General features: G+C 42.0%; 1 protein-coding gene across 1 annotated transcript in view; it reads left to right on the top strand.

Annotated features, from left to right (window-relative positions):
• CLYBL (citramalyl-CoA lyase) overlaps positions 1–27,451 on the top strand; it is a 178,721-nt gene that overhangs the window by 88,667 nt on the left and 62,603 nt on the right. The window contains exon 2 of the mRNA XM_054088010.1: positions 4,501–4,690. Within this exon, the coding sequence (XP_053943985.1) occupies positions 4,501–4,690 (190 nt within the window). The remainder of the gene's footprint in view (positions 1–4,500; positions 4,691–27,451) is intronic.

Here is a 27,451-nt window from a genome sequence, read left to right as displayed (position 1 = left end):
AAATTTCGTAGAACTTCCCTTTGTCTTTGTGGGATTATTTGTATGTGGCTGCAAGATACTCCCTAGTAAATTCTGCACAAGAAAACCATTATATTTACTCTGGGTTGGTTTATTTTTGCTCAAATGAAAGAAATAATTTGTAAGAAATTTTGCTGTGTTAGCTTCGTTGTGTTCAGTGAGGTCTGAAGTCTTTGGTCACTCCTGTTCTTCTGCCACAGCACCCCAGCTGTACAGGGTCGTGGTTAGTACGTGGTTACCCGCACACAGCTCAGGAATACCCACTGTTGAAATTATCCAGCTTTTTAAACAGTTTTATCCTAATGCCTAAACATTTGGAAATGCCTGCCAGCATTGTCCCAAAGATTGTAGAAGGAGAGATTTGGCCTATCAAGCAAGAGATATTTTTCTATGCACCAGGCAGATTGCGCTGGGATGATTTGGTCTAGCAAATAAACAGGGAACAGAGGTGCAGATTGAAGTGCTGATCCTGAAAATCACTTGTGGGTGTGCTTTACTTTGTCAGCTATATATTGTTGGCTCCACTGAGACTGCATAGGTGTGTGCAGTTAAGTATATGTGTGAGTATGAGCACTGCTGGAATGGGAAAATGCAGTTTACAGCAGGGAAATGTGTTTAAGTCAGGGTAATTTTGCTGGTTGCAGTCACACTGTTTGGCTGCCATTGCAAAGGAAGTGCAGTGTCTCTTAACAATCAAAAACAGTTTTGTTTTCTTCTTCTAGAGGATGAACTATTTGCTCTTGGGTGAAATGGTTCTCAGAGGATCATGAGTAACTTTAACTTGCCAGCTAGTTCTACATATTTGATGAAGACTACTTTTAGTACAGTGTTATGTTTGCTGAAGAAATATAGTTTTATTTCCAAGACCCAAGAGCACACGGTATGCTGTAAGATGCTAAGAATGTAAACATGCTGCTGTAAAATAAGTATTACCCAATAGCCCAGTCCATGTTTTATCTTACAGTGCTTAAAGGAAGAAACACTGTCTTAGCAAATTCACTTGGCTTATGTCCATGTGTTTAGTTTAAAGCATACTCAGGCTTAGTTTGAGTTGTTAAAATACGTGCAGTCAGGAAGCATATGCAAGATTTTCTCCCTCTTTATGGCATGGGCTTAACAATATAATTGAGATTGCAGTGCTGTGTGTTTGGGAGTTTTCTTTTAAGAAAGTAACCACTAGGAATGTTTCTATTTTGTCAAAATAAGAAAAGTTGAGATAATCAGGACAGTGTTTCCTACCAGGGTAAATAACTGCTCATATGCGTAGCACCCTAGGCCTTGTCACTGTTTTAAAAAGGTCTATAGGCAAATTGATTTCTTAATAAATCTGCTTCTTCCTCGACATTTGATTTTGTTGTAGAACATGAAATATGATGATGTAAGGAAAAGGCACAGTGAGAACAGAAGGCGATTCTTTCAGAATATATGTCAGAATAATGGCATATGAAAACATTTATTGCAGTAACACTTGAGCATACTTGTAGACATACGTACATTTCTAGACTTTTTTGTTTTGAAAGAAGGATGCTGTGTTGGTCCACTGACACAAATTCCTCCTGTACAATACTTTTTTTTTCTGGCCCTAGGTCTTAAAAAAAATTATTACTTTTTCAATTTGCTAAAATGGTCCATAAGATTAATAATTTTACAGATTTACAGTGCATTTTCGTTATAATCTGTGTCCTGAGATCCACAGGGCCACAAGGTTGGTTAGCTGAAGAGGAGATAGCAATAGTCACCAGGTGATAGTATTTCAAACATCAAGGCTAATTAGGTGGTGATATTTTAATGGGTTAAATCCACTGTTTCTTCATAGTCAGCTGGTCTGCTGGCTAAGCTTTCATGCTTTCCTATCTAAATGGAAGTTCATAGACCTCAATGGTGATTCCTGACTAAATCTGGTCTGCAGGTAACTACAGTTTTACCTACACAATATTACATGGTATTGTGTGTGGTATGCAGAGCAGAGTTGCTTTTGTGGGGCTTGCAGCAGTGAAACTGGCTGGTCAGACAGCCCTTGGTTCAATGACAGCCCAGAAGAAATCCTGGGGAATGTGTGACGGGAGATACATCTCATCTCATCTCAGCGTCTTTTGAGATTATAGCGTTAGCCGTGTCTATCAGGTGTCCAGTTGAGGGTGGGTTGGAGGGTTGGTGAGAGGCAGTCATTAAGTGTGCTTCAGGGGCTGCTTGGCTCTAGTCTGGAGTTAACTATTAATGGGCTCTTTGGCTTCTTTGTGCCTTTGGAAACTACAGGGTTGAAGCCATCAGAGAAAGAAAATAGAAACTAATCACTTTTGTTCCCTCATATCTGTTTAGTGAAGGACTGCAGATTTCTTTATTGACCTCTGTGTCACACTGAAAAAAGACCTTCTTTCCATTTGAGAGAAACTACTCTTCCACCTCCTCCTTACTCTCCCAAAGTGTACTACTGCAAGAAAATGGGATTAAGTGGAATTAACTAGCAGCCACTTGAGTTGCCACAAGTTGTGTTACCATCCCCACTTCAACACGAGACAGGGGATGTGAAGTGGTTTCTGGGAGAGGGGCAAAGAGGGTACTTAGGAGACACTCAGTGGATCTCAGTTGCATGTCTCCAGGTATTGTCAGGACCTCTACCACCTCAGTCTTGAAGCTCTTACAGTTAGAGATGAAGAATTATTAACAAGGGTGGAATCTGCACTTGTGTTAAAATAATGCATTTTTTTATGTTTAACAGCAAAGCTGCCCCATTTCTTAAGCTGAATTAAGCATTACCACGTATATTACAAAGAAGAGATGGCCAGCAGGTTCTTATGGGCTTGTAAAGTCGGTCCACCCAGGACATGAAGAGACACAGTAGAGAAGATGATGGAATAGTTGTCCTTTTCAACTTAGTTTACTGATATAAAATGTGATAAAAGCTTTCTTAATATTTTCAACCCAAGACCTATATTCAACCTTTAGGGTGCTCGCTTTAGGGAAAGAGGGGATTTGCCAATGAGGTTAGCTAAGAAAGGCAGTATCGTAGCGGTCTGTCAGCAACACATCACGTTGGCTCTGATTTAGATTGACTGAACTCATTTCCGAGCTTTTGAGGGGGTTAGTCACATTCACTTTGAAGAAAACCCATGTGTGCATGTAGCCATGTGTCATCCAAGTGTAGCAACTTGGGAAGCATTATTAAGAAGGGCATAGGAAAATGCATGGGTCCCTGACATGATGCGATAATGACATGTTCAGCGTGGTGCTAGAAAAGCTTTGCATTATTCAAAGTGCTGAATAATATACATGATAATGCATAATGGTGTTATATGGTAGGATTATTTTCTGGCATAAGTGACTTGTGGTCTGAGTATAAAGGCAAATTGTATTATTTTGTCCTTATTTTTGATGTAGCAGAATAGGCCTGGGGGGGTGGAGCATGAAATGGGGAGAAATAGGAGCAGGCAAGGTTTTTTTTTTTTTTTTTTGGAAGGCCATGAAACATAGTGGCACCCTGTGCAATTTATTTCTCTGTGCTTGTAATTATGAAGCAAACCAAGCTCCCTACCTCACTCAAGAGCAGCCTCCCCCACCAGCTCCACTGCCTTCAAGTGCATCAACCTGGCTTGCCTGCAGTGAGTTAGCTGGCCCCTCACTGGGAATACTGGCACAGTGTGGAAACCACCACAAACCTGACGCTTATGCCATATGGATGCCACCCACTCAAGCCATGTGGCACCCATCACAGGCTCACACCTGTGCTGACGCGTGGTGCACAAAACATTTATAAATGTTAAAGGGCATCACAGCCAATAACTTGCTGATGATGCTGTTGGGTTTATGAATTCTGTTGATGGAAGTCTGCTGTGTTTCTGAAGGTCTCAAGGCTTCTGATTGGACACGTTGGGATTAGTGAGGTTCCATATTACACTGGGTTTTTACTCCTGTTTTCCTCATTTCCTCCTTCTGTCCATTTTGCTTATTTAAAATTTGCATGCAAATACATTTGTTGTTATAACACTGAGGCTGTAAAATCCACATTGCGAAACCATGTTTGTTTTAACCAACAACCTCTCCTTCATTCACAGCATGCTACTCAGCTCCTGGAGCAAATGTGGCCGATAGTAGCCGCCTCCCTAAAGCAGTCCTGATTTGTTCCCAGCACCATCTCCAGCCTGTGGAAGAGTCCTATGACGGGAAAAACCAACCACCACCCTTCTGTTCTTAATACTTCATAGTGCACAGAATGGGTAGCATAACTAAGGCTCTACAGTCCTGGCAGTTCTTCAGTTCTGAGTGTTTAAGTTCACAACTCCTGTTGAACATAATAGTTTTGGAATTTCATACTGTAATACTCTTATCTCCCTACCTTGACTCTTCTTAAGACAAAAAAAAAAATCTATATAAATAACCCCAAACCAGCAACAGCTGGGTAGGAATATTTCTTTTTTAAAATATAGTTAAGTATTCTTTTCAACATTGTAGCCAAGAATCTAATTTCATCAATATCTTTTACAGGGTGGATTCTCTTCTGCCAGCTGCTGTTCCTAAGCTTAGTTATCACTTTGCATCATCTCACAAGTACATTCCCAGGCGAGCTGTGTTGTATGTACCTGCAGACGATGAAAAGAAGATACGAAAAATCCCATCACTAAATGTAGATTGCGCAGTGCTCGACTGTGAAGATGGTGTGGCTCTGAACAGAAAGGTAATTAAAAATTATCTGTGTGATACAATCAGCACTAAAGAGAATTTGTGGAAAAACATTACCTTTGCCTTGAGGAAGTGACAACTAGATAGACAAAGATAAATCTTAAGGTATACAAAGTAATGTAACAGTGGTAGACTTTGTGAAGGTGTTGGGAAAATCTGCTTACCCAGAACCCAAAGAGATCCTGTGAGAGTAAGTGGGGAGGGAGTTTTGAAGCTCTCATCTCAGAAGAGTGGGAGGTACTGTTATTTTTTACTGTGTGTTAGGAAAGAGGAGGAAAGGGTCTGTGAGAAGAGAAGCAGGAAGAGTTAGTTCAGAATCACCAGATGTGGGGATTGTTGTTGAAATGAGAGTATCTTCAGATTGTGAGCAAAACAGTGTGGGTCCAAATTTGAGCCTCGGAGTGTTAAGAGTTGCAGTTGATGATCTCTGAGGTCTTTTCCAACCTAATGATTCCATGATTATGTGACAGATTTACTTCCTGCTTTTTACAAGAAAGAAGGAAGGAGAAGTTAGAATCTGAGTCTACCAGGGTTTTGGAGGGTGGTTTAGGTTGAAGGGGCTGCAAGAAAACAGAGATGGAGAGCAGAGTAGGAGATGCAGATGTATCAAGTATCAGTGCTAAGTTTTCATTGACACCGAGTTGTGAAAGAAGAGAGAATGGTTTAGCATGCATTGAGTTTTGCTTGCTAGCATTTTTTTTAAATATGTGAAAATAACCGCTTTAAAGTGTTTCACATTTTAGAATCATAGAATCTTTTACATTGGAAAAGTCATTTAAGAAAGATCATCGAGTCCAACTGTAAACCTAACACTGCCAAGTCTACTATCTTAAACTATGTATATGAGAAACTGTTGTAAATGTTTCTTAGTGAAAGTTATTTCCAAACAGAAACAGAAGTTTACTGTCACATCATTTTTGTTTCAGTTTTCCTTTCCATATTACAGTCCTTCAAACTACAGCAAACAGTGTTTAGAATTTGAGTATGAATGTGTTGTCCAGGAAACTACGAAAATAGGCTTGAAAATTTTCCCCTGTCATCTCGAAAATGTGGATGAAATTTTATTCTTTTCCTGTTTCTTGGGAGTTACTGCTTTCCAGAAGGACTCTCTTAGGTAGTGCTCTCTTTATCCTCCACTCTTTAGAGGTATGTTGGAAAGAAAAAGGTTTACAGAGGTCCTATGTATCTATTTTAGTTCTGAAGAGTGAAAATTACATTGTCTACTGCTGAAGACGGTTGAAAAACATTTTCTAGTTGCTAAAATTCTGTGTTGAAGACAGATTATATCTGCTGTCACAGTGAATTAGTATTGTTTAAGTCAGATTTGAGGGGCTGCTGCTGTAAGATGACACAAGACACAATCGTATATTAAACCATAATATTTTCAGTTAAATTATATCAAACAATTTAGAGCAGAATCATCTGTTTGTAATAGAGGATGACAGCAAAATAACATTTTATTATTAATGTGACAAAGTTGACAATAGTAATTTCTAAAGGGGGGTAAAATTCTAGCTCTGTTGAATTGAAGAGGAGTTGTGCCACTAGGTATAAGATTTCAAAGAAATTGGGGGTAAAATCTCAAGCTAGTTTCTTGGAAAGGGGTAGTGGTGATTCTCATGGAAGGTATGTTAGGACCTAGCCAAAGACTTAGGTAGAATGGACTGATGAGGAACGAATTGTGCCTGCCAAATCTGATTGCCTTCTCTGAATAAATTTTTATCCTTAACTATGAGAGCTGGATAGATGTCATCTACCTTGACTTTCGCAAGGCTTTTGATGTGGTCTCCTATAATATCCTGACCATCAGCAAGAGAAAACATGGACTGGATGGATGGACTATAGGGTTGATATTAATTTTGCAGGAATCGGATGATCCATGCTGTGTACTATGTTGCAGGAGCCAATACAACTTCTTAAATAGCAACCTGGTTGATAGGATGGATTGCACTCTCAACAGGTTCATGATGAAACCAAATTGGCGTATAGCTGATACGTTGGAGGGCACAGATGCTCTTCTGATGAGTCTTTACAGAAATGTAATAAGGTCTAAAAAAAGTAAACACGAACTCCTAGCACCAGGCTGGGAAAACCCCATGTGGCAGCACAGGCTGGGGGGGCTGTCTCACCAGGGACACCTCTGCCAAAAAGGCCCTGGGTACCATTCATGGTATCAGTGGTGCACCCTTGCAGCAAAGGCAGCCAGCCACCTCCAGGGCTGCGCTGGCATGGGTGTAGCCAGCAGGTCCAGGAAGGAGTCTCTCTCTTCCACTTGGCTTTTGAGGGTCTCCTCATGGGATGCCTGTGCCCAGCTGTGGGCCCCAGGTGGAGACACTGACCAACGGGAAGGAGACCAGGAATGGCCAGCAAGGTGGTCGTAGAGCAGGAGGAGAAGGTGAGGAGCTGGGTTTGTTTTTCCTGGAGAAGAGACAGCCGAAGTGGCCTCGGTGAAGGCTTTGCTGCCTGAGAAGAGTTGTATAGATGGCAGAACCAGACTCTTCTCAGAGGAGCTCAGCAACAGGGCAAGAGCAATGGCAACAAGTTGCACGAGGGGAGATGCTGACTGGAGACAAGGGAAAAAAGTTTTCCCCATGCAGGTGGTCAAACACTGGAAGAGGTTACCCAGAGCAGCAGTTCATCCTCTGTCCATAGGGGTATTGAAGCCTTGGCTGGGCAAAACCATGAGCAATTTAATGTAGTGCAGTAGTTAGCCCCGCTTTAAGGATGAAGTGGTCTTCTGAGGTCTGTCCCTATCAACCTGAATTAACTGTGTGTTTGCATGATCTAGTAGCAAAGCGTAATTCAAAGTGATTGGAAGATTGAATTTCATCTTTATGTCTGCCACAGATACTCAGGAAGACTTTGAAGTTTAGGTTCTGTGAACGTGAACCTGAAATTATTATTGCTCTTGCAACTTTATTTATTAATGTTTATGAGGTATTTGGAGACTTTGTGTGAAAAATATATTAAGAATATGCACTGATGTACAGTATTTAATGGCCCTTGTAAATGGGTCATCCCAAACTGAGGAAAAAACAGCTGGGAAACACAGGAGCACTGTCCTTTAATCATTATTCTTAAAACAAAGAGTACTGATGAATTTGACTCTTTATCACCACTTTTTGTGTTTCTAAAAATGCTATTTATGTATTTTCTTGAAACTGCTGTAAAAATGAAAATCAGGACCTGGTTGAACGTTCAGAGTGCCTTGGGCCAAACTTTCCTGTCTACAGAAAGCTTTTACTTGCATAAAGTCCAAGTAGCAAGTTTGAAACACATCTTAACAAGTCTATTTTAACAAGATGCTGTGTAGTTTCTATTGGAATTTTAGATTTGGAGAGATCAAGAATCTAGGATGTCAGCAGCTCTGGTTGGCTGCTCATTTAGAAGGAAACAAGAAAGATGAGCTTCCTATAACTGAAACTGATAACATTTGCAAAACCACATCTGGTTGCAGTAGCTGCTTTTAAAGCTGCAGTCATAAGTTAAAAGTCTTTAACTATTTTCTATACAATGTTTTTCTCTCAAAGAAATTTTGGAAGATAACCTCCCCTGTGCTGTCCTCCCACAATTCCATTGCCACACTGGAAGGACAGGATGTCATCCAGAGGGACCTCAACATGCTGGAAAAGTGGGCCTCTGAGGACCTTATGAGGTTCAACAAGGCCAAGCGTAAGGTCCTGCACCTGGGTCAGGACAATCCCCGATTTCAGTACACAGTGGGGGATGACATGATTGAGAGCAGCCCTGCAGAGAAGGACTTGGGGGTGCTGGTCAACAAGAAGCTCGACATGAGCTGGCAATGTGCGCTCGCAGCCCAGAAGGCCAACCATGTCCTGGGCTGCATCAAAAGAAACGTGGCCAACAGATCAAAGGAGGTGATTCTGCCCCTCTATTCCTCTCTTGTGAGACCTCATCTGGAATACTGTGTCCAGTTCTGGAATCCTCAACCTAAGAAGGATACGGAACTGTTGGAACAGGTCCAGAGGAGGGCTACAAAGATGATTGGAGGGCTGCAGCACCTTCCCTACGAGGACAGGCTGAGAGAGTTGGACTTGTTCTGCCTGGAGAAGAGAAGGCTCAGAGGAGATCTTATAGTGACTTTCCAGTACCTGAAGGGGCTTTACAGGAAAGCTGGAGAGGGGCTATTCATGAAGACTTGTGGGGATAGAACCAGGGGAAATGGGTATAAACTGGAGAGGGGGAGATTTAGACTGGACATTAGGAAGAATTTCTTCACTATGAGAGTGATGAGACACTGGAACAGGTTGCCCAGGGAAGTTGTCGCTGCCCCATCTCTGGAGGTGCTCAAGGCCAGGTTGGATGGGGCCTTGGACAGCCTGATCTAGTGGGATGTCCCTGCCTACGGCACGGAGGTTGGAACTAGATGATCTTTAAGGTCCCTTTCAACCCTAACTATTCTATGATTCTATGATTCTATTTGTATTTTGTAATGACTCAGAGAGCACCAGAAGAACAGAGCCTATACCCATACCCTAATCTGCATACTATTTTGATGCCTGCATTTCATACCTTCAAAAGCTACAGTGCTGACCATGATTTCAGGTATTATCTGCTTGCTTCTTGTTTTTAGCATTTTTTTTGTAGTTGATATTTTGATTAAATAAGAAAAAAAAACCTTGCAGCAAGAAGTTCACAAAGAGACGATTTCTCCATTAATTTTTCTGAGAGGAACCAATGGTAAGAAATGGCTAAAAAGCAAAGTTATGTTATGCTGAATACTAAGCCTGCAAGTAGGGTGAGAGCTGATCCTGATGTGAGCAGGACATGTAGGGCTTTTTGCAACTCCTTTTGGGACTGGACAGAGCTGTAAGAGGTCTTCAAAAATTCAGAATAGGGAAGATGATAGGGAGATATCCTAGTGTTACTGAGTATTTGAGCCTTCTTTTTCAGAGTTAGATTTAGTCTTGCTGACCATATCCTACTAGTCATGCTGACTTCAAATCCTGGTTGAGGTCTCACATGCTGCTTTTAGACGTTCAGATGCGTAGTGTCACACAGTGCGGACTGTCAGCTGCCTCTCCAGGTGTCTGACTCTGTAAGACACTGGGAATTTCTACGACAGAAATCTAGGATTTGGTTGAGGGGAGAACTGAATACCACTAAAGGGAAATTACTTTCCCTGTGCTACTATTCACAGATGAAGATAGGAGCTCTTCCCACTGATGTACATGTAAAATTTCTCCAGTGTTGCTTTATATTTTAAAGAAATTACTCAGAATGGCTTGCTTAGCAATATTTTAAAGTGAACAGTTCAAACAGAAATTCTAAAACTATAAAATTAGAAATAATACAGATTGCAGTGTTGATATGTTGCAAATGCATCACAGTTCAGAGACTTGTGAAATGGTACAAAAATACCATATATCTTTTTTAGTTCTTTGCAGGAGTAGGACTGAATATTCTTTCATTTTAATTGTGAAAAAAAGAAAAAGGTAAAAAAGAAAAAGATGATAAAGTTTGCTTTATCAATATGCTTCACCAAGCCATATAAGCTAGTAAATTGAATTGCATGTTATGCCATGAGAGCCCTCTGTGTAGGAGCTGAACTGTCTGAAGGTATCTCGAGGGCTCTCAGCCAAGCCAGCACTCTCTAGTGTAGCTTTCTCTGTAGAGCTGCACTGTGCTTCTGTAACAGATGAACCTATTATCAAGTAGAAAAGTTTCTTCCTCCTGTTGAAATAAGGAAGATTTCCATGCCAGTACTTTCATTTTACAAAGACTTGTAGTGATAGAACTAGGGGCAATGGGTATAAACTAGAGAGGGGCAGATTTAAACTAGACATAAGGAAGAATTTCTTCCCAATGAGGGCGGTGAGGCACTGGCACAGGTTTCCCAGGGAAGCTATGGCTGCCCTATCCCTGGAGGTGTTCAAGACCAGGTTGGATGGGGCTTTGAGCACCTTGATCTAGTGCGATGTCCCTGCCCATGGCAGGGGGGATGATCTTTAAGGTCCCTTCCAACCCAAACTACAATTCTGTGATTTTCCAAGGACAGAGTGGGCTGAGATTTCATAGTTCCCATGCTGCCTTACAAAAGAGTTTTCTAGAACAATATTTTTTTCCAGCAAGACATTGACTTCAGTGCTGCTTTACTTCAGAGCATCCAGGAGGTGTTAGCTGCCGGGTCAGCCTAGCAAAAGACCAGTTGGAGCTGCTACTGTAGTGTTTATGCCTCTTTCTGAATCCTTGACAAGTGTTTCAAAGCTTTTTAATGCCTCCAGACTAGTGCTGTTAGTGGCTTGATCTTTACTGAGGTCAGAAGGATAGTTTTGAGTAACTGGGATACACAGTGCCTTGCTCCGTAGCATTCTTTAGTGTTCCATCAGGCTAGGCAGAGAGGCAGAAGGGACTGGACCTTTGAAAATTGTCTCAGGCAAATTTTATTCTGCCTTTTTTTCCCCACAGGGAATGCCAGTGTTATAATTAAGAATCCACCCAAAACCCCGCGTTTCCTCTCTTCATGTTTTTTTTTTTGTATCAGACATGCAAAAGCAATCCCTTGGAGTGTACATGCGGCTGCCAAACCTTTGTGCAGTTCTTTGACGTGAAACACTTGAAACCAAGAAGTTTTATTATTGTTTGGGAACTAAATAGAATAAAAGTTACTGATATTCAGGACTACACTGTAAAATTATGTGGGACCAATTAGAGTTTAAGTTCCTAAACCCTTTTTGCTACGAATCGTGATTTCATTGCTTTGTCTCTTCTAGAAATAAGTTGCTCTCTCCTCCAGCACTTCAGCAAGAGAAGCTGGGGAAGAGGAAGCCTCAGCTCTGTCCTTTCCTCACATCCCTTCCTGAAGAAGCATTTTCTTCCCTAAGCATTTTTTCCCTAAGCATTTTCTGTTTTCCCTGCTCCCCTGAGCAGTGAGGGGAAGTTCGGCTGAGCTCAGAGAATGGATAGGGAAGGACTTATTTTGCTTATCCGCAGCATGGCCTCTTAGGGTCATAGCATAAATTTGTTCCTACTTAATATCTTGTAGCCACTTAAAAGATCATTGCTGCCCTGTGCAACGAAAGAAAAGAAAAATTCAATTAATTCTTTTGAATCGTCTGTTTTTAAAAATAGGATTAAAGCCTGACCACTTTTCAAACTGTTCCATTATGAATAACGCATACGTAAGAGATGGCTCTGGGTTCATTACAGTTAAGAGCAGATCATCCGCATACATGCTGATTTTATGGAGATTTTTTCCACAGGAGAATGCCTCCTCCATCTCTCTACTGATCTGATCCTAGGGTCAGAACAAACAGCACGCTGGCAAGAGAGCATCTTTGCCTACCATTTTTCCCGTGATTTGAGGCTTTCTGACCTTTTTATTCCTTAGCACTGATGAGAAAAGGCTCTTGCATATAGAATAACATTTCAACTAAATTTGAGGGTGGAGATAAATATGTAAAATGGGTCAGAATGGTATACAAAAAAAAAAAAAATCCTAGGCTTTCCTTACTGAAATGCATTTCCTTATTGATCTTATTGAAGGCTTTTACAACACCAGTAGAAAAAAGCTGCTGTTAGTTTCCATAACTTTCTAGCTGCTTTAATTAAAATCAACAGTTTATCATCGCATAATACAGGAAATGTTATTTTTTTTTTTTTTTAGTAAAGCCAGGTTGGTTAGGATTTATCAATGCCACAGGTATTTCTCTAGGTTCATAGTGAGAATGTGAGCTAATACTTCATAGGCACAGTTCCATGAAACATTGATAACTAGGTTATTTTACCTAGTCTTTGCTTTATTTATAATAAATTAGTATAGTACCTAATTGTATTCCTCCTACCGGGAGAAGGCTTGCTGATAAAGTGTGTAGAGAATGATTAAATGTACACAGGCGCATAGTAGGATGACTTCTCTTCAAAAGATGCACAAAATTAAAATGGGAACGCTGCTTTCCCTGGTGACTTAACATTATTAAAAGTCTCAGTAGCATGGGAAATTTCTTCTGTGGGAATTGGGGAGTCCAAAAGTCTCTCTGGTTTATAGTAGGGAAGCTGAACTGTACAGTGAAACTCTGCAAGGCCTTTTTGATCCTTGAAGAGTTCTGATGAATCTACATTTTTATGGAAGTTGTTACGTGTTTTCATTTCCTTATTAATCCCACCATGGTCCTGGAAGAACTGCTACTCCTGAGCGGTAACTGTGACAATAAAAATTTTTATTCCTATTGTTTTACTCTACAAGTCAATTATCTTCCTTACATAAAGATTTGAGGATTCATAAGAAGGATAGCAATATTCAGCAATTTTCTTCTTAATGAGCTCAGTAATGCCCTTGTCTCTTCAAGCAGAGCCTTTGAATTGCCAGTTACTTCTTTTCCACTGATTCAGATGTATCCAATTAAGTTTGACTTGGATATGTTCTGATATAAATATTGCTACTGACAGAATGGTGTCTAGAAACCTAGGAAAAACGTCTTGGCTCACTATTAACAGGGATTTCAGGCAGAAATACATTAATAGACCTGGGAAAATATTTTAAAACATGCACTTAATGTTTGTATAGACTTAGAACTCACAGTACTTTAACTCTTTGTGTGCAGTACGCTGTCTGTAGGCACATCAGCACACCTGGGTACTGAAGGCTAATTACAGGAGTACTAGAGGTCAGGTATTGCTACGCATTTCTGGACCAGTTTTCAATATTCATCTGTTTTCATAGCAGAAAGGACCTGGCTGCAGAGCCAGTGAGCATCCAGCAGTTAGTTTGGAGGGAGCCGTTGAGTTTCAAGTTTGCTACAGAAAATCAAGCCAATACAAAAAGTTCAGTATACACACATAGTTTAGAGATAATCCATTGCATTAAATTTGGGCAAACTTTTGTTTGTACACAGACCCATGCATTGGGTTGTGTTGATGGAGCTGCAGTGGTGCTGGGGGATGAGCAAAACACAACGATACTTCCAGATAGCATTTACAGGGTTCTCAGCATTCAAGAGTTCCTTTGTCTTTTTGGTGGCCTCAAGCAGATAGAGAAATATATTTGTATGTCAAATTTTCTGTTGCAGTTAATCTTGAATCTATTCTTGAACTTACAACTTCATTGTGCGCATAACCAGTAGTCCACCCTGCTGATTCTCCCACATTGCAAGTGCCACATTTTGGAAACACAGAGGCAAGCCACGCATGAGGAAACCCACAGACTCCATTAACAGGGATGTGGATCAGAAAGTGGTAGGGCATAGAGAGAATACAGGACTTGCTCTATTTGTTAAACTTTTCTACTGGGTATCTGCACAGTCGGAGTCAAAGTAGTGGTCTCAGTGGACCTTTGGTTTGATTTAGGTAAGATAGGTAGTGAAGGTGGAAATGCGTAGTATTTGAACATTACCTGTTTACCTGAGGTTTAGTAGTATTATTAGGCAGCAAAACGAGGAAGTGTGGCCATGTGCCGCATAAGAAAAAGAAGTATTTGATGTCAGATAGTGGAACAGTATAGCTGTACAGGTAGAAGTTGCAGATGAGGGTGGGGATTTGTGTGGTCATGGTTAGGCTTGGAGATTTGGGCAGGTGTCAACTGAAAGCATGATATTTAACCTCTGAACCTTTGGTTTCATCTATCATTCTTCTGGGTACCAGAGTAAAGGATCCTAGCACCCAGTACCTGCACAGAAGCCTCATTTCCTTCCACTGTATATCCAGTTACCAGGAGTCCGCAATATTTGCAATGCTGCAGATACTGCAGTCTTTATTCAGATAACATTTCACAACAAATTAAGGGCATTTTTGTCTAAATGAGTGACTCAGGATTAAGCCCTTCAGGAGTTTAAGCTGCTTCTTCCTGTACACCACCATATATTGAATTGAAGGCATGTGTACTGTGCTAGTTGCAGGGCACACCATTCCCAAAATAAGCATAGGACCATCTAAAACCAGCCCTTTATGTCCACCATGAACTAAGCCCATGCATGACGTCCCTTCAACTTAGAGTGGAGTAATTTATCTCTGTTCAGCAGAAGACAAAACACACGGATTACAATTGCCTAAAGCCCTGGGTTTTACATATTTTGTGAGTGACTTTCTCCTCTGAATTGTGAAAAGACTATATGTTAAACAGTCCTTTATACACAAAAAATAATACACTTCTGTGGAAGAGGCTGGTACCCAGAATAGCTACAAAAGCATATCTTTGGCTTACTGAAACTGGGAAGCATCCAAAGCCATGATTTCTTGATGCACTCACCTAATAGAACAGAACATGATACACAGCTCTAGTGATTATCTATTATTGTATCTATTGCAAAAGCTATAAGAAGTGGGGACAATCATTAGGAAGAACAAGCATTTGTTTATTCACATCTAAACTTCTGTAGCAATGCTGGCTACGTAGTATGCAGCAGGCTCCAGGGCCACAAAAGCACCTCTTGTCCCCCCAGGTTGCATATGGCCATGCCCAGAGTTAGGGCTTCCAATAATTAGAATATAGAATCATAAAATGGTTTGGGTGGGAAGGGACTTAAAGGTCATCTAGTTCCAAGGCCCCTGTGAGAGGCAGGGGCACTTCCCACCAGACCAGGCTTCCCAAGGCCCCATCCAACCTGGCCTTGAATACTTCCAGGAATGGGGCATCCAGAACTTCCCAGGGCAACCTGTGCCAGTGTCTCACCACCCTCATCGTGAAGAATTTCTTCCTAATGTCTAATCTAAATCTTCACCCTTCCAATTAAAGGCTATTCCCCCTTGTTTTATCACTACATGCCCTTGGAAAAAGCCCCTCCTCAGCTTTCTTGTAGCCCACTTCAGGTGCTGGAAGGCTACTATAAGGTCTCCCTGGAGCCTTCTCTTTTTAGACTGAACAACCCCAACTCTCTCAGCCTGATCTCATAGCAGAGATGCTCCAGTCCTCTGATCATATTCATGGGGCTTCTCTGAATCTGTTCCAACAGTTCCATCCCCCCTCTTGTTGGGGGATATGTTGGGGATTCTAGAACCAGACACAGTACTCCAGGTAAGGTCTCATGGGAGCAGAGTAGAGGGAGGAGAATCACCTCCCTTGACCTGCTGGCTATGCTTCTTGTGATGCAGCCCAGGATACAGTTTGCCTTCTGGCTGCAAGCTGGCTCATGTTGATCTTCTCATCAACCAGCAGCCCCAATTCCTTCTCCACAGGGCTGGTCTCAATCACATCATCCCTCAGCCTGTACTGAAACCATGGATTGCCCCAATCCAGGTGTAGGACCTTGCACTTGACCTTGTTGAACCTCATGAGGTTCTCACAGGCCCACTTCTCCAGCTTGTCCAGATCCCTCTGGATGACATCCCATCCATCTGGTGTGACAACTGCATCACTCAGCTTGCTGTCATCAACTCAGCTTGGTGTCATCTTGTTTGTCTTCTTGTTTTTTCATCTTGATGTCTTCTAGTTTTTATCAATAAGGAAAAGTGATAATCTAACTGTGGAGTCTGATTAGCATTTTGCATCTTTTCTGAAAGGATAAATAAAATCATAGTGTTCTCTGAGTTTTACTACAATTTCTACATTTATTGCAGTTCGTTTGCTCAGAGATTTCTGTTTCAACTCCTGAATGGTTGCATAACACAGTACTATCTACTATGTATCAGTGTAATCACTCTTTTTGCTGTCCTTCTTCCGCTGCAGTGCGTTAGGGCTGCCCTCTCCAGAACAGTGTATTTGCCAGTTATTAGTCTTTAAGTTTGGGAGAAAAGAACTGTAAATATTTTTCTTTGTGTTTCTGTTGACTGAGCTTGAAAAGACCATAAACCCTTGTGTTCTTCCTCGTTTGGGAGCAAATGGTTGTAAAGATCCTGCCTGTTCATTTTAGGATTATTATAAGCCATGACGTGCTCATTCTTGCCTCCTAACTTGTTGCAGTCTCTTACTAGATTGCCTCAAAATAGCTGCTCCTATACCAGGCTTGGGGTAACTTCATCGTCGAAGGTTTCACAATGCAGTTGTTCATCGGAAGGGGATATGTTGAACAAATTGGTATTTTTGTACAGCTTAGTCAGGTTATTTGGTTACATTTTAAACTTTAATTCCATACAGATCCAATCTTCCACTCGTTAACCAATTATTTTTTAAATAGAATAATTATAAATCATAATTTAGTATGCATTTTCTTGAGATAAAGGGCAAATTAATACATGTAAACATGGATGAATCTATTTAAATAAACTGTCCACAAGATCCTTACAATATGTAAACAACATTTGTTATGCCTTGGAGACAGCATATGATTGGACTCCTGAGACTCTGTTTATCCTGCTGAACAGTTTCTTTTATAACTTCAAAGGGAAGTTTATATATTTATGGCAATAGCAGGGTGTTAAGTGTAGCTAGACAGAAATTATACCTCAGCTATTTAGTTAATGCCAATAGGGATTAAATTAGATTTTATAGCTGTTACTAGAAGTCTGTTTTGTAGCTAACAAGTGGGATTTTTAAATCCTGGAAAGCATAATCCTATTATAAAACTGGCAGCTGAATTAACATTATCTAGGAAGCAAGTCTTCACGGATTAACATTTTTTGACATTAACAAAGAAAAACTAATGCTACAGGGATATTAGATCCTTTTCCCAGAAGTAGGAAAAAAAGGAAAGTGAATATGGGACAAGATAAATGGCACAAATACTGCAGAAGGAAAAATGGAGTGAAATATGCATGAGAAATGAAATCTTCCTCCAAGACCCTGGTGAAGTTCTTCTTATACACCTTGAAGGACAGTTATGGGACAGCTGCTGTAGGCAGTGGTACAGGAGATGAGTGGGTCACTAAACTTGCTTGTCTTGCAATATCTTATGCTAGGCATTGATAGACTAAATAGCTATAAGGATCTGTGCCATGTCATATTCCAATTAAAAAATCTTGTCCCCCTCACAGTTGCAGAGCAAACCTTTTAAAAACCTTTAAAATTGTAAAGTATACATCTCCTGTAAATTCTTTTAAAAGCTCTGTATTTAGAACTGAGCCCTTATTCACAGCTGCAGCGCTGAAATAACGAAAGTAGTATTTTACTGTGTGGAGGGTTAAAAGAAATCAACTTGATAAACTTATCAGTCACAAAAACATGTCGAACAATTTCTTCCAGATTTTGAAACATCATTTTCAGTGTTGTTGTTCCAGTACAGATTTTACTGTAACAATATCTGTTGGCTGTCAGCTCGTCTCACAAATGTCTTCCTTCTTATCAAGTAGAGAATTTCTTTAATTACTAATGAGAGCTAAATTGAAACAATTTGTTCTAACTTTGTCTTTCAACCTCCCTGTTTTTTGGTGCAAGTAGAGCAGAACTAGATCTGATTCACTGTCAGACTGGGGTTTTGTTATGAGAGATTTAATTGTGGTTTTGCAAACCTAATGCATGGCTTCACAGGTTGTTTCTTGGTTTAGTGCCTTTGAAGTGCTACATTTTTCTCTTTGTGGGTTGCTATTTTAACCATTATTACTGACTGGCTTACATTTTTCTGCCAGAGCATTTGTATATAGCAATAGTTGCTGTGGTTAAATCCGTTACCAAAGGTGTGGCAGTGACTGTCCTAAGGGCTTTCTTAAATCATGATTGTGTAGCATAGACTTTATCTTGCAATGCATATAGCAACATCTAAGCCTTCGAAATAGTGTAAACTTTCTAAGTTGCCAAACTGTCCTGCTCTGAAGTTAGTACCATGAGGAAGAACCTTGGCATCATCATGTCAGTGGGAAACTCACACCATTTGTCATCAGCAGGATCAAGATTTATCCCCTGTTGCGTGCATGTTGCACCAACGATAATGAACCCCAGAGGGAATTGGAAATAGTTGCTTGTCCTCTGTTGTGGCTCTTTTTCAAATATCTGTTCCCCAAATGCTTATTTTAAATTTTGCTCTGTGTAGAAGTACGTGATGTCCATAAGCCTTGAGCTTTAAAGCACACAGGTATCTTCTAGCCATTGCCACAGCCCTCTGAGGTGTTGGGCGCGGCTGGAGAAAGGGAAGTAGAATCTGCCTCTGATTTTTCACATCAGGGAGGACATGAATTTGATGCCTCTCAGAAGCGCATGGTCTTTAGATAAAGGACCTTCCCCCTTAAGTAATGAGCAATCCTATAGCATTTTAAAAATTGTGTCTAGTTTTGCTGTCTGAGTTGGAAAGTATACAGATTTGGCCCATAAAACTTAACCTGTTTTTAAAATGTTTGACTAGCTCCTCACTCATGTAAATAGGTTTCGCTCTTCCATTTTTCACATGGTGACACAGCAGGTGAAGCATCTCTCAAATAGAAGAAGAGTTATGTAGGAGGAGAGCATTATACGACCAGGGAGTTGCATCCACATCACCTGGCTTGAAACTCATCATCTGCCTTCAGTCTCTGGAAGGGAGAGAGGTGGAGATGCGAGGAGTGATATGGTTACTGAGCAGAGCACCTTTTATCCTCCGGGTGACCCTGCCCCTGCTATGACCAGCTGGTGCTTGGCTATGAAAGAGATCAGTGAAAGGAGAGGAAGGGATGCTTGGCTCTGCCACTCATCACTCTTGCGTACGAGTATGTGTTTTTCTAGAGTAGATGCTTTGTAGAAGCTCATTCAGGGCCAGCACGTGGAAAACAGCAGCACCTGAGTGTTGCCAATCAGGGCACATGGTCTCAGAATTTGGCTTCATGTTGTCAAATTTGCTTATCTTTGGTGAGGTACAATGGAAGTGCCAAGAAGAAAAAGAAATGCCCAGAAATGGTTGGTTGTGGGTTTCAGTGCTTGAGGCTGCTACAAGTAGCAGTGCACACACATGCTTGATTTTGCAGCTGGGGGAGGACTCACCCACTGAGCAACCTCTGAGGAGCACTTGATATGACTTGACAGAAACTAGCAGAAAGAGCAATTCGCTCTTAGCGTGTGAAGGCAATCCCCATCCCCAGTCTGCAGGCATCACCTCTTGCTATGTCCGTCTCTTTACAGATCTGTATTTAGTGCTGCATAGCTGAGTGGCTTATGCCTACCTGGGGCGTTCCCTGCAGGCAGAACAATGACACTTTGCCTTAGGAGCAGCCAGCAGGCTGAAGAGGTCTCAGAGACCTCCACTTCCTTTGGTTGTTGAAGCTTTGAGCTTTCTCTATACTGCTAAGAGATTGCAAACCCACAAGGACCACCTTTCCAGGCCCTATGGTCTTGGCAAGCAGCCTCCTGACTGGGGTCAATATATATAATAATAATGTATATTGTGCATCCTTAAGACAGGCGTCTAAGCACTAAAGGCTTGGTAGTAGCAGGTAGTCCCCCTAGTTTCTATTCAGGATTTCCTAAAAGAATAGTTAGGGTTGGAAGGGACCTTAAAGATCATCCAGTTCCAACGCCCCTGCCGTGGGCAGGGACATCCCACTAGATCAGGCTGCCCAAGGCCCCATCCAACCTGGCCTTGAACACCTCCAGGGATGGGGCAGCCACAACCTCCCTGGGCAACCTGTGCCAGTGCTTCATCACTTTCATAGTGAAGAAATTCTTCCTAATGTCCAGTCTAAATCTGCCCCTCTCCAGTTTATACCCGTAATAATTTAACTTAAATGTTATTTTCACCAAATGAGACAGATTTTGTTGTCCATAACCACTTAAAGAAAGAAAAGCAGAAACCAGTTACCCTCTTCTATAAAATATCATTCTGTGTATTGAATTTTTATTGATGTCTACTTTGGTTTTTCTCTTTTCAGTGAAAGTGACTCTATATCCTTCAGCTTTTTCTAACAGGAGGTGCCTGAACATCCCATCAGTCATCTTGTGAGCTTGTGGACGCTCTCCAATCTTCTTTCATTTCTGGTCCCCAAAACTGAATATTGCAACAAAGTTCTTATAAACGCAACATAAACCAGTGCAATTGCTTCCTATTTTATTATATGTAATGTTCCTGGTAATGTTTCTCCAGAATCATCTTTGTCATTTTTTTGATATAACACTGTATTTGTGGCACTCATTCACTTCAACCTACTACTCTTAGTGCATTTTCCACTTTGTTTCTGCCTCTGTGTCTCTGTCTCATATGTGGCATTGTTCTCTTTTTCACTTTTTACTGTCTATCTAGTCTGAAGTGTCTTTGCAACCCCCTTCAAATCACAGGTTTCTGAAGATACTGAAAATCTAATCTCTTTCGCACTACCCAAGTTGTTAATGAAAATTTGGTGAGGCACTGGAACGGGTTGCCCAGGGAGGTTGTGGATGCCCCATCCTTGGAGATGTTCAAGGCTAGGTTGGATGGGGCCTTGGGCAGCCTGATTTAGTGGGATGTCCCTGCCTATGGCAGGGGGCGTTGAACATGATGATCTTTAAGGTCCCTTCCAACACTAACTATTCTATGATTCTATGATTCTATGATTCCATATTGAAATCGTGCCCCTTCACATTCCAGAAGAGGTGCTCAGTTGAATGCTGGTTGTTCCTTTCTGAAGGTAGATTTCAACATCAGCACATTTCCTTTCAGGTTGTTATGTGCAGCAATGTCAAAAGCTTTCTCACATCTTGACTGCCCTCCACAGTTTCTCAACACCGCTCTTGAAGTAGGAGGCCAAAGCTGGAGGTAATACTCTAGATGCAGCTTCACCAGTGCCAAGTAAAAAGGGACAATAACCTCCTTAAGTCTTCTGGCCATACTCCTCCTAATGTAGTCCAGTGTGCAGTTTGCCTTGTTTGCAATAAGAACATACCATTCCCTTGCTGGCTTTTATTCAAGGCGCCACCCACCAAAGCCCCAGGCCCCTTTAAGCAGGCACAATCTGTATCCTATCACCTTCAGCCAGGCAAACGTGGGACTATCCAGTGCCTGCTGCACAGCTACTTGATTCTCCTTGCTGAATTTCCTGCTGTTCCTGTTGACCCAGTCCTTGAGTTTCTCATGGTGCCTCTGAACTGAAACTCTACCAGTCATGTCCCTCTAGTTTGGTGTCACTGGAAAATTTGCTCAGGGCTCATTCTATATCATCATTGAGGCTGGTGCAGAAGATGCTGGACAAAATTAGCCCTACTATCCAAGCCTGGAGTTCTCCATTTGTTACCAGCTGCCAACTAGTCATTTAGTCATGGATAACTATTCTTTAATCTTAGCTGTACAGCCAGTTTTCAACCTATCTAATACTCCATTCTTCTAGCTAATATTTTCTCAGATTCCAGATGAAAATACCATGCCCTTTAAAGCTGGGGTGAATTATATCTGCTGCTCTCTTTGTCCATGTAGTCAATCATTTTGTCATAAAAGGCTATCAGATCGGTCAGGCAGAGATGTTCTTCTGTCTCCAGCCCTCACAGACTTACCCATTTTCTTCCCTCATGTCCTTGTCTGTGGTTATCATAATATCATGATTACAACCTGTTCTTTCCTCTTTTCTTCTTTACACAGCTAGAATCATAGACTTAATGAACAAAGGACTTTTTTCTTATTTGGTTATATAGCTAAACAGTGTCAGCTAATTTGAAGTGTTCTTAGCACTGGACCATATTATACTTTCTGGTCATTACACTTTTAGTTGCCCTGAGTTGACTTTAGACACCTGCATCTGCGAATGCAGTTCCCAGCCACACTGCTAATCCCTGCATGTGCTCGTAAGTGCTTGGAAGTCTGCTTTTGTGCATACTTAGAATTGTTTCGGTGTTCTTCTGGCAGCTTGTTGTCTCTTTCATGCCAAGGCTATCAGGAAGATACGTTCTGTCTGAGGCCCTTGAGCAGATGGGATCAAAACTTGCCTAGCAAACTCTGACAGGAAACACACGCAAAGCACAGAAACCACGGCTTTTATACTTAAAAATGGCTAGGATAGGAAAGAAGAAATAATAGTCTTATCCATGGTGGCACAGGTAACAGGCTCACTGTGAGCTGACGGGTCTGGGTCAGAGGGGAAGCCAGAATGGTGGAATGTCATGGTAGTGCTTGGTCAAGGAGAGATTGTGGACAAAAACTTCTTTGAACAACTGAAAGAAATATCTTAAATTCTTTCTGACTCTCATGGAGGACTTCAACCATGCCAGTATCTACTGAGAGCACAGTGTGATGGGTTACAAGCAATCCAGATCTCTAGAGTGCATGGAAGACAATTTTTTGATGCAACTGCTGAACAAGTTAACTAGAGGAGATGCTTTGTTGGGCTCCTGAATGAGAACGAACTGTCAGTCACTAGCAGACTTGACTGCAGGAGCTGTCATATGCTGGAGTTTACAGTCCCGAAGGCAGTGAGTAGAGAAAGGACACAAGACTTCAGCTGGTAGGCAGGCCTGATCCTGTGTTAGGCTGTGCATGAAGGTAAAGGAGCTCATAGGGGCTGATCAGAATTCAGTGACAACCTGCTCAAAATGCAAGAAAACCATCTGAAGGGCAGAAGAACAGGCAGACATGGAAGGAGGCCAGCTTGCTGAACAGGAAACTCTTGATTTAACTGAAATGCACGAAGGAAGCATCCAGGAAATGGAAGCAGGAATGGGCTACCGAGGAGGAATAGAGAAATATTACTTTGGCATGTAAGGACAGAAGGAGGAAGGTCAAAGCCTGCCTGGAGTCAAAACTGGTGAGGGACCTGGAGGGCAACCAGAAATGTTTCAGCACTTTTATCAGCAACATAAGAAAGACCAGGGGAAACGTGAACCTACTACTGAGTGGTGTCCTTTGCTTGCAGAACACAGATAAGGCTGAGGTGTTCAATTTCTTTGCCTCAGGCTTTACAGGCAGAGTCTGCTCTCAGAACTCCTGGTCATCCGCTTGTGTCTTTGAAGCAAAACCTGGGGAAGAGAGGTGTTACGTGCAGTACAGGGTAGAGTTAGGGTCTATTAAAATAAGGTGAGCCATGTGACCAAACAGAAGGAGGCTGCTGAGGGAACTGGCTAGTGTCATCCTGAAGCTACTGTCTGTCATCATTGAAGGGTCATGGTGGCTGGGAGAGGTTCCTGATGCCTGGGAAAAAAGCAAATGTCACAGCCATCATCAGAAAGGGTAAGAGTTAGGAACTGCAAGCTCATCACACTAGTCTCCAGGAAAGGGGTGGTGCTGGTTCTCATGGAAGGTGTTTCAAGGCACCTAAGGATCTAGCCAGAATGGACTAATTAGGAACAAATCATGCCTGACAAACATGATTACCCTTCTTTTTGAGATGACTGGCAGTTTGAATGAGGGGAGAGCAATGGATGTCCTTTACCTTTGAATTAGTAAGGCTTTTGACATAGTGTCTGGCAGCCAGCTAGAGTAGAAATGGACTGTACAGACAGACTGCCTGGACTATGGGGGCTTAAAGAATAGTGCTGAGTAGAACAGAGCCTAACTGGCACTTGGTTAAAAGTGGCATTTTGCAGATACTGTGTACCATTTTAATCAGCAACCTGGGTGATTGGATGGAGCGCACGCTCAGCAGGTTTGCCGCTAATACTGTTTTGCGGGGAAATGACTGGACAGCAGGACAGCCCCTTAGAGAAACTTCTGTATTCTGGAGGAAGAGGAAGGCAAAATCAAAAGCAAAGTGCCAGCACCAGGCTGGAATAACCCAATGACCTGCACAAGCTAGAGGAGGACTTGCTGAAGACACCTGTGCCAAAAAGGCCCTGGGTTCTGTTTTACAGGCTGAATGGGGTCAGCGGTGCACCCTTGCAGCAAAGGCAACTGATCACCGACCACCTCCAGGGCTGTGCTGGCACCAGTGCAGACAGCAGGTCCAGGAAATGGGTCCCTCCCCTCCACTTAACATTTGAGGGTCTCTTTGTGGAGTGCCTGTGCCCAGCTGTGAGCCCCAGAATGAGAGAGAGATGGACCAACAAGAGGGAGACCAGGAAGGGCCAGCTAGGTGGTCATGGAGCAGGAGGAGAAGCTGAGGAGCTGGATTTGTTCATCCTAGACAAGAGGCAGCCAAAGGAACCTTGGTGAAGGCTTTGCTGCCTGAGGAGAGCTGGATGGGTGGCAGAAACAGGCTTTTCTCAGGAGCTGAGCAACAGAGCAAGAGCGATGGTCACAAGCTGCGTGAGAGGAGATACTGACTGGAGTCAAGGAAAAAAGTCAAACACTGAAAGAGATTGGACAGAGTGGTGGTGCATCCTCCCTCCGTGGGGGTATTGCAGCCTTGGTTGGATGAAGCCACAAGCAAACTAGTGTAGAGCAGTAGTTAGCCCTACTTTGAGGAGGTGGATGGACAAGGTGGTCTCCAGAGGTTCCTTCCAACCTGAACTAGGCTGTGAGATGCATGATTTTCCTATTAGTTGGAAAATTTGTACAGGAAACAAGGAGCAGAGGTCTATTTTCCCTTAGCTGGAGTGGCAGCAGCACCCTGCTTGCTAAATAAAACTCTGATACACCATCTGTCTGCACATACCTCTGTGGTAGAGACATTCCCCACCTTGCTTTAAATAAGTAGATATTAACTGGGCCAGAGAGCAGATCTAGGCCTGAAGCTGACTTTCTAGCTCAGTAGTTAGGGCTTGAACCTAGGAGGAGACCTGGATTTCTATCTATGCTCCGTGGAGAGCTTATACATTTTAGCCTATGGCTTTTTTTTTAAGCATCACAATGTGTATGCATCCCTATGTGGTTCTAGTCCTAGTTTACCAATCTAATCAAGAAATCAGATCCTCAACAGGCACGAAACTGAAGAAACTGCTGTACTACCAGGGAAATTTTCATCTATGCTTTTTCTTAACAGCCTGACAACTCCACGACAAGCTCTTTCTGTTCAAAAGCCTTGAAACAATTCACTTAGTTTTTACTTCTTTTCTAGTTGTAAGAAGATTGTAGACTTGCAACTGCTGACAGCTATTTTTTCCCTCCCTCTGTACTCTTTCTTTACCTGTTGCAGTTTTAAAAACAAATAATGACAATTCCTCCTTTTGTTGGAAGTGCTGGGATAGAGACTGCAAAGGCCAGGACAGGCAAAACCCAGTGTGTTAGAGGCTGCTGAGTCCGGCAGCCCATTAGAGCCAGTTCCACCATCAGTGAGGCTAAGTGAGTGTTCCCAATAGGCACATGCATCCACATATTTACGCATGTATATGTATATCTACTTTCTGTCTGAGCAAAATAAATTGAGCGGACAGCCACTTGGTTCAGCGCGGTCAGAAATTAATGACTTTACCAGCACTCACATAAACGCAACACTTACACACACACAGACAGTAGGATGACCAAATCCTGTTCCCAGTCCTGCATACACTCCCTGTGTATGCATGTACACACAGTGTCTGTATCTTGTGTATCTATACACACATAATACAGACCTCCTGTATCTGGCCTTAGAGTTTCAACGTATCCTGTAGTTGGCCCCAGATCCCCTGACCTCCTCCGTTTGTGTCCCCTGGACCTATGAAGCATGGATGGCCCCACTGCAGTTGCTGTTAGTCGGACTTCTTGTTATTAAACACACAGACACACATGCATGCACACACACTGGAGCACTCCCGTAGCTGTCCCCAGATCCCATTAACAATTGAGCTTATCTTACCATTAGCTTGAGAATTATGACTTGTTATTGCCCATAGCCATATATGTTGTTAGTAAATTAAAGGCAAGGTTTCTCAAAGTCAGAGATTAATGGTAAGAAAATTGCTGTCACTTTTTTTTCCAAGAAGGAGCTGGATGTTAAACTAATATTACAAACCCTGTTTATCTACAGATGTAGCTATGAAACGAACAGCTTGTGGTGTGCTTCAGCATCTTATAGAATTAGGAAGGAAACTTCACAGAGCTGATATATGTTTTATTTGCAATTAAAAATGCAGAGCACTGTATCACTCAGCTGCGATGACCCACATGTGAGGGTCTGTACGTGCAGTGTGTTTTACTGATCCTTTTGCAGAAGGTGGAGGAGGAGGAGCAACTCAACTGGGTTAAGCACAGTAGATGGTATAGATAGAAGCTTCTGGCTACCCTGCTGCTCTTACAGTTGATTAGCTGTTTTCAGTAATTATGCATTTCCATCAGGGGTGCAATGGTTATCACCTCTGGTAATGAGATTACTCCCATTTCATACAAGTGTAATGTTCTGCTGGTTCCCTTTTGGCACTTTACACGTTTCCTTGACTCTCACTCTCAAGGCTTACCGAGTTTTCTCACCATATTCACTCCTATGGACTCACCGACCCGTGCAAACAGGTTCCCCAGCATTTGTCAGTCTCAAATGCTATCGGCATGGTAAGGTGGCTTCATAACACTTAGAATAAAGAATTTGCTTTGCATTAACTGCAGTGAACTAGTTCAATTTTCGGTTGGTTTTTTTTCAAGTGGCTACAGTAAGCTGTCACAGAATGGAAATTTCTTGTTTTTCACTTATGTGAGGCATCTCTGTAACCCATGACATAGCATCCCAAAACCCTCAAAGCATGGGGTTGCTTCACATTCACTACAGAAGGAAAACCAGATAAGGCATATACTTTCATTACAGTATTGAAAAACTTGACAACTTTGCTCAAATTCCCTAAACTCAGGGTACTTTTCCCCCAAAGCCCTGTTAAAAGTCATTGTTGCCAATTATAGAACAAACCAGAGAAGTGATTGCTGGCGTTGCATCTAACTTAGACAAGTAAATTGTTCGTTCTTTTGGTGCTGAGTAATTACTCTGGAAATTTCTTATACGAGAAGAAAGAGAGATACCCCAGTAAAGGACAAGTAAAACATTGAAGATAAAAAATGGTAATGCATGCTACTGGAGCTTAACAAAGAGGAAAGAGTACTCAGTGAAACATTACACTGCATGGAGCTGCAGATTCCAGGCATTCCTTTTGATGGAGCTTCTGAAGGCAGGATAGAGGCTGTGTACCCCTTTTGAGACAGCTTTACAGGTCACAGATCTGGCCTAA

This window comes from Cuculus canorus, chromosome 1, assembly GCF_017976375.1.
Source record: "Cuculus canorus isolate bCucCan1 chromosome 1, bCucCan1.pri, whole genome shotgun sequence".
In the NCBI taxonomy this organism is placed as follows: Eukaryota; Metazoa; Chordata; class Aves; order Cuculiformes; family Cuculidae; genus Cuculus; species Cuculus canorus.
This window is presented reverse-complemented; position numbering and strand designations above follow the sequence as displayed.